Below are 12,821 nucleotides of genomic sequence, written 5' to 3'. Positions count from 1 at the left end.
CAGTGATGCACAGTTCAATCAGCAACAAAATCCCTCTCTGCAATTTGCATAGCTGGCTCTCATGCTTGCTGGTTATGAAATACTCTTACAGCAGAACAACTTTAGAAAAATTTGGACAAGTGAGAATGGAGTTATTTTAATCTAGAAGAATATCACCCAAAGATACAGATGAATACAAACACTGTTCAATTAAAAAAAACCCCAAAACATCAAATATGAATTTAAGCTGCATTCTCAGTCTATATATTGGCTTTCCCCTTCTTTGTTTTATAAAAATAGGGTATGACATTTCGGCTTCAATTGCATGTTTAAGTCATTTATTTATTGAACATTCCATTCTTGAAATATCATCTATTGAAGTGTTAGTTAAGATTCATCCTGCTTATAGAACAGGCTAAATTTCTTCTGAACTGCACTTGGAGACAATAATAAAGAGACTGATGCAGACTCAATAAGAAATAATTAGATTATGGGAAGAAGAAAAAAAAATAGTTATAATAATAAAATCAAGCTTCACTCTTCTTGACTCCTAATAAAACTAATGCTGATGTCTTTTAGGTGATCACAGCCAGATTTAACTCCAAAATAGTATTTACAGACTGAATTAAGATATAAACTGTGATTTCAAGTCTACAACTTGGTATAAAAAGAGGTCAAAAACTTCCAAGAAAATATCTCCTTCAAAGACAGAGGAAGCCACAGTAAAAATTAATACTGAAAAATCCTGATCAGAGTTTTGTAAAAAAATTAATATCTGTAACACTACCGTAGCTTTTATCACCTGTTTTTAAAAAAGTGGCTTCTGTCCTACACTTGCACATTTCTGATACAGATACCACTGTACATGGGCAATTTACATCTCAGCTCTGAGGTACTGAAGGAAAAGGATAAAGCTGAAGGTGGATTTTGCTGCCTCAGCAGTGAACCCTGTGGGATGGCTGGGCCTGCTGGGATTCCAACATGGAAACAAACCTGGGAAACGACACAGACAGAAATCCAAAAGCACCAAGGCTGCTTGGAGATGGCTCTTTCCCCTACTGCAAAGCAGATTTAATAAATGGAATTTATTTTAGAAAGTTTCACAATTCTTAAGCAGTAGATGATACTTGCATTCCTGAATGATTAAGTTCTACATTTCTTAATGCTAATTCAACTCTCTAAAACCAACCCAATAAAACCAGGAAAGATTTTTACAAGTTACATGCACAAACTAAAAATTCCACCCTCAAAACTGCCTTTTTGGTACTCTTTTAAGCTCTTAAGATACTCTATTTATTGAAGAGATGCCAGGAAGCCTGCAGAGGGAACAAATGCTTCTTTGGCAACAGGAAAACATTTTAATGCCTCCTGCCTTCAAAGTACGCACACCTCACCACAACATATGCTAATACACTACCAAATAAGTCTCTTTATCTTGCCATTTTTATAACAAACTGTTTCATTCATATCTATTTCAGCTTGTAACTACCTACTGCACAGAGCAGCACACTGTGCTAAATCAACAAGTGGTTTATACCTAAGAAACAGAAAGTAAAAAAAAAAAACCCAAACAAATTATATTTAAAAATATTATATATTCAACAGCAAATCAAAAGGGGCTGATAATCTATAAACTGTTTTAGTATAAAATCAAAATGTTTAGTCACATAGGAATTTTGGGCCTTTTTTTCATGCTTTGTTCTTTATTTAAAATAAACAAGATGTAACAAAAAGAGATTCCCACAAATATGACAGTGAGTGGCAATTTGCACCAGATCTGCCATTAATGTATAAAAACAAATGTCCCAGCCCTTCTGTGCAGGTATCCATGTCTGTAAATATACCTGTGCATGGAGATACAACCTGCTCCTGGACTTCCAGCCTTCTCCAAGGCACACAATCCACTGACACACTTGGACAAATTAGCCAAATGCTGAATCTAGAAAAAGATCAGCTCTTTGAAGATCTATAGCCTGCAACTGTAAAAATACAATAAATATAAAGGTTTACTATCATATTACTAGTGGGATTTTTTCCAAGGGAAATTGATACTTAAAGTTGTCTTCTTCCTGAAGAACTCCATGGAACAAAAGGAAAACTATTTCTAAAAATAAAGCAATGAAAATAAAGACAACACACCCTCAAACATGCTGGAGCAAGAGCCCTTAGTGTAGGCATCAGTACCAGCCTTCACTGAAACAGGATCTTCAGTCTCCAGACATATCCTAGTCACTCCCATTAAATAACTGTGGTATTTAATGATACTAGAAAGAAAGATCTGCTTTTAGCATGTGGATTTAAATACCACAGAGAACTGTCAAAGACTTGGTATACAACTGGGATAACTCTGCTGCAGTAAACATTAAGATGAGAGGGACAAAGTAAGGCTGAATTCTATGGAAAAGTCACTGGGATCCATCAAAGGTTTCTGCAGGATTACAGCAAGACACCTGATTGCAGCTGTACAGGGGAAGAAGATAGGGATGAATAAGTGAAAATTTGTTTGCCATAACTGAACTTTTCTTTTTCCAGTTAGAGGAATGCTACTGCCTCAAATGATGCAATGGGTCAACCTGAAATCAGGCACATTTGAAAAATACTGGAAATCCTGAAGTCAGAGCTTGTGAATGTGTTTGGTTTGTGTGCTGCCTTGGAGGAGAAAGAAATTAATACTTTTAAAAGCTCAGTATTTACACTTCTGAAAAGTTCCTGCAGTCCATCCAGATTTGATAGGGCAGGATTTAAGTGCCTCAGAGTGTTCCTGACTGGGCACTTCTGCTGCTTTGGCACAAGCACACACAGTATTCCAGTACCACGGGGGACACGGCATCGAACGCAGCTTTACACTGGCAGCACTCCTGAGGAGGTTGAAATGTTTATCAACTCAGTAGGTCAAAAGTCTGCAGACACTGGGTGGAGCAGCAGTATGCCACAAAACTAACAGTTGTCCTCCTAGGAGAAAAAAAAAGAACAAAAGGGGAGGGGGAGAACAGTTGTCAGTAAAGATTAAAGCTCCTGGCTCCATTCCACACAGACAACGTGCTGGTTTGTAAAATACAGGATTAGCCCATCTCCACGGCCCAGAAAAAGCACAGGTTCATTTGCTGTCTCTGAGTGCCTGACACCAAGGCAGGGAAACGCTGCAGGGGTTCTCAAAACCTTCCCGGTTTCTTATGCACTGGGTTTAGAGCAGCAGTGTGTGGTTTTTCTCTCTGAGCAGGGCGTGCCTGAGTGTCACAGCCAGCAGGTTTAGCAGCTGACAGGAAAATAGCTGGGCAGCCTCGGCCCTGCTCGTGTGTTTCTTAAATTACTGCTTGCAGGCATGACATGACTGAAGGCCAGTGTCCTCCCTGGTTAGCAGAGTGAACAAGCAGATCTTCAGAAAGGATGAGTGACAGGCAGTGCTGTCACACCGTGCCACGCAGTGCAGCAGGGATGGCACCGTGCAAGCGTGATCCGAGCCTCACGGTGACCCTGCTCCTGCTCCAGCCTGGCAGGGACTGAGATATGTGCCTTCAAAATGTTCAGATCTGTTTTTCACTAACCCAGAAATCACACTTTACCCAGTGCTCGTGGCATCTGTGCCTTTTCAGATACAGAAACCCAGTCCAACACGTAACTTTCCTTCCCTCTAAGAGGATACAGAATGTGATACGGAATCCAGGCAGGGGTTACTGGCATGGATGTGGCATGTGCTAATCAGTGCTGTTCAAATGCCCAGGATCCTATCCTGTGTGTTTTCATGGTCACTTTAAGCTCTTTAGAACAGAAACCCTGTCCTTCACATCTTTCTAAACCAGCTATCACACCTCCACAATTCCACATAATCTTACCACGTCAAGTGCACAAGCTACAGAGATAAGGATGACAGGCTGCCCTGTTTAGATCTCATTTTCTGTGGATTTGCATCAAATGTCAGCTACTTAAGACTGGAGTCATTAAAGGCATTTTGCAGAACACAGTACATTCTTGTCTAAGGGAAGGAAAGATAACTATTTTTGAAACAAGTGAAAAGCATGCAGAAATACGTATTTTTAATTATTATATTTTAGAATGTTAATACAGAGTTCTTCCAAAACAGCTCTAAAGTACGTTTTTGTGGAGTCTTAACTTCAATAATTCCTAAAGGTGTCTACTGATAATGTCTATCATATTGTAGCTGTAACTTCTACAATGAGCAATGCTTAGCAATTAATTACAAAGTAGTCCAAACTCTCACATTGTTGAATTATTCAGGGCAATAGATGGATTTAGTGACGAGCCAGTAGTTTTCCATAATTTTCTTAGAAAATGATACTGTTGAATGTTTGAAAGAGATTCTTTATAGCATGATTATAACATGACTAAGAGTATTATGACTGTAATATCGAAGTTAATTATTTCACTCAACATGAAATCCACTGAATTTCGACATATGACTGAAGTGTAACAGAGTGGCAAATTGAAGTGGGCAATCTCTGCAATCAGATCTTTCTTAGAAAGATGGCTTTTCCAAAATAGCATTTAGGCAGCCCTCTGGCTGCTGCCCAGATTTGGCATACCTAAGTTGTTTCATTTCATAAAGCTCAATTGCTTACAAATCAGATGCTTCTCATGTTACAAACTCACAGCAAAACAGGCTGTGATACAGCTGTGTAAAACAGGTACCATCAACCTGATCCATCCATTAGTCTCTTCTCTTTTATCGATGATCTTTCTATTGAAAAGCAGTTTCTTCTTTTTATGGAAGATCAAATCCACTATCAAATCAATGGATTTCCACAGGCCAGGAACTAAGTGGTGTTCCTGCATTATACAGACAGCAACAAGAAATCTCAAAAACATTCTTTTTTAGAGCACCTTTCTTTTCTGCCTGCCATCTTTAGGTATATGGTTTGTAATTAATGGCTTGACTTGAATTCTTGAATTCTCTAACAAGAATCTAACATCACCTTTGCTTGTAACTTAGCTTTAAACCCCCTTTATTACTTTTCAAACAGCACAAGCTGACATTTCTCAGATTATGCTTTTCCATTGCAGAAACTGGATCCATTGATATTATGGCTCATGGAAGGCCACAGTATCCACTCAGACTGATAAGGATTAGGGAAAGAATCACTGCAAAGCAATCAGGGCTCATCGTAAAGGTATTTTATATCTTTATCTACATGAAGGCAACATTCCCTGAACCATATCCCCATTTTGAGTCCCTTCTATGACTGTACTGTCCAGTAGGTCAGCAGATCTGTGTGGGCTTGTGCACTTGACTTGTGAATCCTGCAGACACTTTCACAACTTCTACAACCATAAAACTGAAGTATTATTAAAAACATGTATTGCTACAAAATGTATGTTCCTAAGCAGAATGCTTCCACAGCATATCTCAAGTTAATTAGTGTGGAAATTAAAACAAGAGTATTTTAGTGCAGAACATATTAATTAAGCTCTAGCTTTAGAGCTTTTTTCCATCTTGATCCTGCAGCACTTTTTGTTTGGTGGTGGCAATCTGAAGGCAGAGGCCATCAGGGCAATTACTGGTGTTAGGTACCACTTCCTTCCCCTTCCTTCCCTGGCAAAGAGCTGCCAGCCATGTGCTGCACTACCACAAACAGCTCAATCCCACCCTATTCAAACCCCTTCCTGTCTTACACCAGGCTGAGACCAGCTTATCTGAAGACCCTTTTAACAGTCTTGACTCATGAATAAAATATTTGTCAACGTATACGTGCAATCACAGGCTAGGGACTGCGGATCTGAAATGCTAAGTTAAAAAAAAAATCCTTAAGAATATGCTTTGTTCCATAAGGTGTTTTTCTTCCTAAACAAACCCCAGTGTAATTTCCTGTATAATTACCCTTGATGCAATCCTGCCATTGGAGTTTCCCTCAAGGGAAAGAGCTTCGGGTAGACAATGGTAAACATAGGCTGGCTGCAGCGGTGGCAGTGTCCCAAGGGACAGTGCAGTAACTCCAAGAGGCTTTTGGGTAGTGAGATTGGAGTCAGAAAGTTTAAATCTAGAGAAGAAACAAAAAATATTTATAATAAAATGATTGCATGATAAAGGCAAACACAAGCATGATCCACGAACAATTCAGAAAACAGCTGCCTCACATTCTTAAGGTTTTGTCAAAACAACAATGAGGTAATACAAATTACCACAATTAAAGTGAGGCACACAGTGCTTTCCATGTCTAAATGCATATAGTTGAAGTTAAATGTACAAGTTTAGCATCTGTGGGCATTAGTTTAACTAGGCTAAAATACCCAGGTGAAAATATTATAGCTTGAGCAAATATTAGAAGGGATTAAAAGATCATGAAGGATTTTTAGACACAGAGATTATCTAAACAGATGTTTAGTAACTAATAACAATACATCATTATGAAAAAGACATCACTTATATTTTACTAAAATGTTTCAGCAACCCATCCAGCAGGACAGCTAACCTCACTACAAAGCCCAAACTCCACCATCAGCAAAAAGAGATTTGCAGTATTTGGAATTACTTGAAATTCAATCCAGCCCAGCATAATTCTCACAGGCCCAACCAAAGAGACCACTCTAAAAAGATCAATACATTCCTCATCTGTTAAGTGTTCCCCCACAGCATACAAGATGCCATCATTTTCACCAAAAGGGACTCTAGGGTCATTTCCTGGGAAAGAGCCATCACTTTCCCAGGCCTGGCCCAAACCACACAGTGTTTTATAAATTAAACCCCACATGCTAATCTCCATCGAGAAACTGAGAGACAGCCAAGACAGGTGAGTGAGTTTAGGTGCTGAGTAATCAAGACAAGATGCAGTACCTGATAAATCAGTTTTATGATATCACACTGGTTTCAGCTTTCTACCACTGCAAGGTTGAACCCCAGACACAATGTACCACAAGAGCCCCAAGGAGGGGATGAGCAGGACATTTGCGTCAGAAAGAAAAGGTCACACTCCGCAGCCAAGCAAAGATTGAGGAAAAGTAGTCCAGTCACTTTTGTCACTTCCCCAGCAGCTGCCAAGTATTTAACAGCACTCTTGAAACTGCAAATTTAGGCAGTGACAGATGAAATCTGCTACTTTAATCATATGTGCCACCTGCTTCCCCAGCACAGCATTATCGTACACCTGTCTGACACAGGCCCTGCTCCTGCTCACCCAAACTGGGCTGTTGCAGTGCTGATGCCCACAGTCCCTAAGGGTCACTCAGAATAGGACACAGCTATGGGTGGGTGTATATGGATATATAAATCCATCTTTTTCAGGTTCTGCATCTCGGCTGAAAATAGGTGTAATCCTCACAGCCTTGTATAAAACCATTTACAAACCAGTCCTTAAACTGATTTTGAAGTATCATCTTCCCATTCCCACACCAAAGTTCGCTGGCATCTTCAGGAACCACATCCACACAGCTGGATTCCAGAAATGACTGAGCAAGTCACAAGTGGGTGAGAAAAGGCAGACTTCCTTGTACACTTCTCCTGGCAAAGCAGTGAGGATTTACTCCAGTGGCCAAAGTACAAAGAGACCCTTTCCATAACCCCTCTAATCTTCCCACTGGAACTCTCCACTCTTCCGCTTTCTCCTTTGACCTTTAAAGCTGAGAATTCCCAAGATAGCATCAACAGTGGGGAGTCACAACACATCCAGATCTGAGAGGATCTGCAGGTTATCATCAGATATTGCTAACTCATGTGACTGCATGATGCAGAACCAGATGAGCCAAGGGCCACTTTAGAGCAGAGAGCCTGAATTGGGGCAGAACTAAAGCAGCTCAGCTGTCACGCTGTGCTGAAATGGCCGAGGGCTGCTCGCATTTCTTCTGCCTTATGTATAACAAGTCTGCCAGTTTAGGAGTGTGCTGCCTGGCAAGGAGCTGCATTGTTGGCTGATGCATCTGATCTTGCCTCAGGAACTGTATTTCTCATCTCCTATTTCCATTAAAGAGTTTCTCCTGCAAAAAAAAGTGTCCTTCTTCATACAGACTTCAAGTAAGAAACCATTTATAAGCACCACTTGACCTCTGAAACAGTCTTTGGAACTCTGGTTTTTGATATTGGACATTTTTGTTCTAATGCAGCATTTCAAACATAATTTGATTAAATAAATCTTTTAAAATATAAATCCTTGCCCAAGCCTTTGAAGAACTGTTAAAAATGTTCCTGTCACTGCCAGAAAACACTTTCACTTTTTCTGTATTCTGAAGGAAGCAGAAAACTTCGTACCTTTCAAAAACCGGTAGTAGGTGTTATAGAGGGTCCTCATGGCCAGTTCTTGCAAAGGCAGGACATGATCTGTTTCTGTCCCTATAGATTTCACCTCTGCTGGCAGGAACACAGTTAACTGGCCTGATGAAAAAGAGAGCAGTTTCACCTCTGAAACTTGAATTGGAGAACCACAACTAGAAGGACACAAGACATTTAGAAAGTGGTTAGAAAAAAAATAATAAAAGTAACTTTACAGGGAAACCCAGATGACCAACCCAAAGTAAGTCTGATACTGTTCTCCACTGCAGCACCCCTCAAGGATTCCTTGTAGAGAGCAGTGCTGGTGGGGTTGACCTTTAAAGGTCCCTTCTGAAACTATTCTATGATTCTATGTTTCTACAGATTCCCACCTTCTGTGATGTGCTAGACATGGGACATTTGGAGGAATTACTCATCAAATAACATAAAGAAATGAGAACACACCCAAGGAGGTGAACCACGTATGCTACGTGCCCATTACTTTGCCCACGTGACAATCTCTTTTAGCAGCCTCTTGTAAGTAAATCCTCTACTGAGGGGAGCAGTTTCCTACCCAACAGTTTGCTTCCCATGTCTTGGATCAACCAGCTGAAAACAATCATGGGTTTCTCAACCATAACACATGAGGCAAACTCCAGCCCCCCAGAAAAATGTATTTTAAGTGCCACTGGGTGATTCTGTACTACACCCTTCCCCATCCACAGAGCTCCCTTGGAGGGCACAGGGTGGGCAGATGAAGGAAAAATAAAAACAACAGCCACGCTCTAGTGGGAAGATATCCTAATAAGTCTATTAGCCTTGCCCTTCCCAAATCATATATGGAAAGGGAAGGTTATTTGGATCCAGAGAGAGAAACTTAGCTCGTAGTAAAAATAATAACTCTTTACGTGATCCCTGTTGCAAGCGATCATACCAGAGAGACACGCATAGGAAAATTCTACTAAGAGGTTGGGGAAGTCAACAAGGGAATTGGAATTGTTTATGACAACTGAAATTTGAAGCCAAGAGCAACTTGTTAGGGCCAGTCCTAACAAATGGAACAGAAACACAAATTTGTCAGCCTTCCCAGATATTAGACCTAAAACGGAGGTAACCACTCTCAACCTTATCAGATGTGAAAGAAGTCTCATAGTACTTATCTGACAACAAAGAATCTCATCTCTTCTGATTAAAGGAGAAACAGCCCAGAGAAACAACCAAAAAAGAGCAGCATAAACAGCAGGCAAGTCAATAAGCCTCTTGCTAAATATTTAATACTTTCCCATTAGCGTGGTTAAAATATAAGTGGGAATTCAGAGATCCAGTATTCCAACGATCCATTCCCAATGAGTTAGCTATCACAATAAATAAATCCATAATGTTGCATTTTCAAGTTGAATAACCCCTTACCAACCTCACTAAGGAAAAAACCCTGAACTCACTACAGCCTCTGCAGTTCAGAGCTGCGACATTTGGTCTACTTCATGTAAAGGGTGAGGCTATTAATGCCACACACAAAATCCATGGAGGCTAAAAATTGGACTAGAGGATGGTCTAAACAGCTGGGGAAAAATAGGAGCTGCAGAAGAAGCCTGGTGGATAAATAAGTGAGGGGGAAAAAAAAGCTGAGACCACCTATTGGCTGTCTTCAACAAGACTGACAAATCCCTAACTGGGGACTATGAAATCCAATCTGCAAAAAATAAGATCAAAATTTATTTTGAGTGCTGAGATCATCACCTCTCATATAAAAGACTTTTTTCAGTCAGTCTGACTGCAGGATGCCCAGACAGAGATTCAATACTTACACAAGGCAATTTATATTCTATTTTCAGAAATCAAGCTTTATGTCAGTAACAGCAGCTTGTCAGATTCTATTCTCCAGTGGAGGGCCAGACAGAGCACTAAAGCCTGGATCTTCAACTCTCGCCTGACCCATGAAAACCTTAGCCTGGTTACTAATGCTTTCTTGGAAAGAACACAGAAATTCTTCACATGACCATTATTACACAATTTTGAAGTCTCTCAGCACATTATCAAATAAAATCTTTGGTTTCTTAACAATATATATGTGCTCTTCTCACACTGAAATTTTTTCTTAAAAATAATTTGCAATGTTTCAAGACAGTTTCAGAACAAAGACAAGGATCTGTTTGGTGCACAAATACAAACATTTTTCTTACTAGAAATGATCTCTTTTTACTATTAATTATTAAGGAAGAAAATCACTTTTTGTTCCACAAAGGCATTACAAGAATCAATTTCATTGCAACACTTGCAACTCCTTTAGTCTCTTCTATACCAGATTTTTAAGACTAGATTCTATAATTCTGTACTAGATTTATAATATCAGAGACAGTAGCAGGTGGTCTCACCAGCACTGCACATGTAAGAACAGCAAAAAGAACTGGTATCTTCACAAAGGTCAGTGCAAAGATAAAATTCTTTTCACTGAGTAAAAAATGAAAACTTAAAACTTAAAAAAAAAAAAAAAAAAAAGACATGGTTGTTGTATAAAACCACCTGAAACAGGCAGGCCAGTTGGACCATCTCCTGCATTATCATTACTATTTTTGGTCACAATCAATACAATTCTGTTAAATTTAAGGTCAATTTAATGTCTGTCTAACAATTTACAATCAGTTCTGAAAGAAAACAGGCTAGAATTTATCCTTCCTGAAAAACAAAATTAGTAAAAGCTTGCGAGTCACACAGTTCAGCAGAACTGTAATCCAACTGCAAGTATTTAAATATCACCAAGCAGCTGACATGGGAATATTAGAAAAACCTTAAAATGCCAAGACTCAGCATCTCCCATATTGCAGCAGAGTGCAGGCTGTAGAGAGGGAATTTATATTTAATGCGAGATCTGCTGAGAGTGAGCATACCAGAAATTTATAATTAGATGGTAATGGGGACAATCCTCTTCTGATCAGTTTTACACCAGTAAGGCTCCATTCATCAGGGGTGCTGATCCTAATTTATGCCAGTGTCAGGGCAGAAAGAATTAAGCCAGTGTCCTACACAGACCACTTTTTTTCTTGCATTCTAACCACAAACATGAGACAGCCCAGGATATTTTTAAAATCCACATGTAAAAATAAACCTGTCAATCCATAACTCCTAAAAAAAGTCACTTTAGTTAGTAGGTACCAAGATCTACAAGAAGCTGATGCTGGGATGTAAAATGAGTGAAGGAGCTGCACATAACTTTTCAAGATATGACCAACAACTTACAGAAATGTGAGCATTTAGAAACAAAAGAGATGCTGCAATATATTAAAATTATTTTGTTCTTTCTTTAGTTCTGGAAACTCTGTGAAGCCTATACTTTTGGCCAACTTTTAAAGTCAGCTCTAGACCGTACATTATTATTACAAATTCTTTCGGAGTAACTTCACTGTTATGCCTTAATACTAAAATAGTCAAAAGTCAGCAATTAACAAAGAAGATTTATTACAAAAATAAAACAGAGCTGGGAGCTGCAGTAATCCCCTCCAAGTAACATCAGCTCTGACTCAATCACAGACACACAAAAATAACTAGCTGTATCATACAGGAGAAGTTTTACAAGGACAGGTACACAAGACATCTGAATTAATTCATACCTACCCACTGCAACCAATGACTTTATTATACAGATAAGATGGGAGGCCCTTCAGGTGAATGTTGTTATCCACATAAACATACTGGAGCTCTCGAGAACGACCTAAATCTGGGTTTAGAAAACAAGAAAAGTCAAGGGGAGAAAGGATGACAAAGTGACAATTATAAGCAAAGCAGTTCTCTTTAATTATAAATAAGCTAATCAGACTCAACGTAAGCAAACATAAATTAGTACTTCTCAGTTGTAAAATTTCAGCCAATGGTTTTATTATGGATGAGCTGAAAAGCTGTTTAGAAGCAAGCATTTCAAATTACTGAAACAAAACAAAGCCCCCTTTCAGAAGCCCTGAAAATCCCATTATAAATAATTAAATTTTAACATTGACAAACTCTGAAGTCAGTTTGAAGAAGCAAAGGGACAATTGATTTCAAATCCTCCTTGCATACTTCAAGTTCATAAGGTCAAACCTGCTTTCATTAACTGGCCTCATGTCAGTGAAATCACAGCTTCTCTATCTTTGGGAAAGCGGGCAAGACAGACACAAGAATGTGCTCTGTCCCCCTCCTTCTCTTCTCCAAGGAGGGATCCTTGCTGGGATTCATTAGCCTTAACCAAATACAAGTGCAGTCATTCAGAAACGAGTCTGTGTGATGCAGTGAATTACAGAGCCCCAGAAAACACAAAGCATTAAACTGCAGAACGTTAGACATCAAAAGTTGTGGCTGCAATAAATGATCAATACTTCTGCAGGTGTGCTGATTGCATTACTGCTCTTAAAATATTCATGGCTGGTAGTCAAAAGAAGCAAGTACAGCATGATTAAGTAATGCCTTTGTGGACTAGAAATCTATTAAGATACCTATGGATAGAAGCATATCAGTATGGATCTATTTTATTTTGCTTAGAAAATTAAAATTAAATGGGAAAATTTAGGTTTCTTGGAAGAATTCTCAGAAATGAGAATTTTGCTTATTAGCAAGGTCTAGTGAGTGGTAAAACTGTCTGCTATTAAAAGAAGTGAAAACCAAATGAGAGACATTT

At 39.1% G+C, this 12,821-nt stretch overlaps 1 protein-coding gene across 6 annotated transcripts in view; it reads right to left on the bottom strand.

The window, feature by feature from the left end:
• Positions 1 to 1,653: 1,653 nt before the first annotated feature.
• Positions 1,654 to 12,821, bottom strand: part of LRRC28 (leucine rich repeat containing 28) — a 48,349-nt gene continuing 37,181 nt past the window's right edge. For all 6 annotated transcript variants that reach the window (XM_038146701.1, XM_038146703.1, XM_038146704.1 and 3 more), the window contains 4 exons: positions 11,786 to 11,888; positions 8,174 to 8,349; positions 5,813 to 5,972; positions 1,654 to 2,931 (listed from right to left, as the gene is read on the bottom strand). In XM_038146701.1, the coding sequence (XP_038002629.1) occupies positions 2,859 to 2,931; positions 5,813 to 5,972; positions 8,174 to 8,349; positions 11,786 to 11,888 (512 nt within the window). In that variant the 3' untranslated portion in view covers positions 1,654 to 2,858. The remainder of the gene's footprint in view (positions 2,932 to 5,812; positions 5,973 to 8,173; positions 8,350 to 11,785; positions 11,889 to 12,821) is intronic.

This window comes from Motacilla alba, chromosome 10 (assembly GCF_015832195.1).
Source record: "Motacilla alba alba isolate MOTALB_02 chromosome 10, Motacilla_alba_V1.0_pri, whole genome shotgun sequence".
Lineage (NCBI taxonomy): Eukaryota > Metazoa > Chordata > Aves > Passeriformes > Motacillidae > Motacilla > Motacilla alba.
This window is presented reverse-complemented; position numbering and strand designations above follow the sequence as displayed.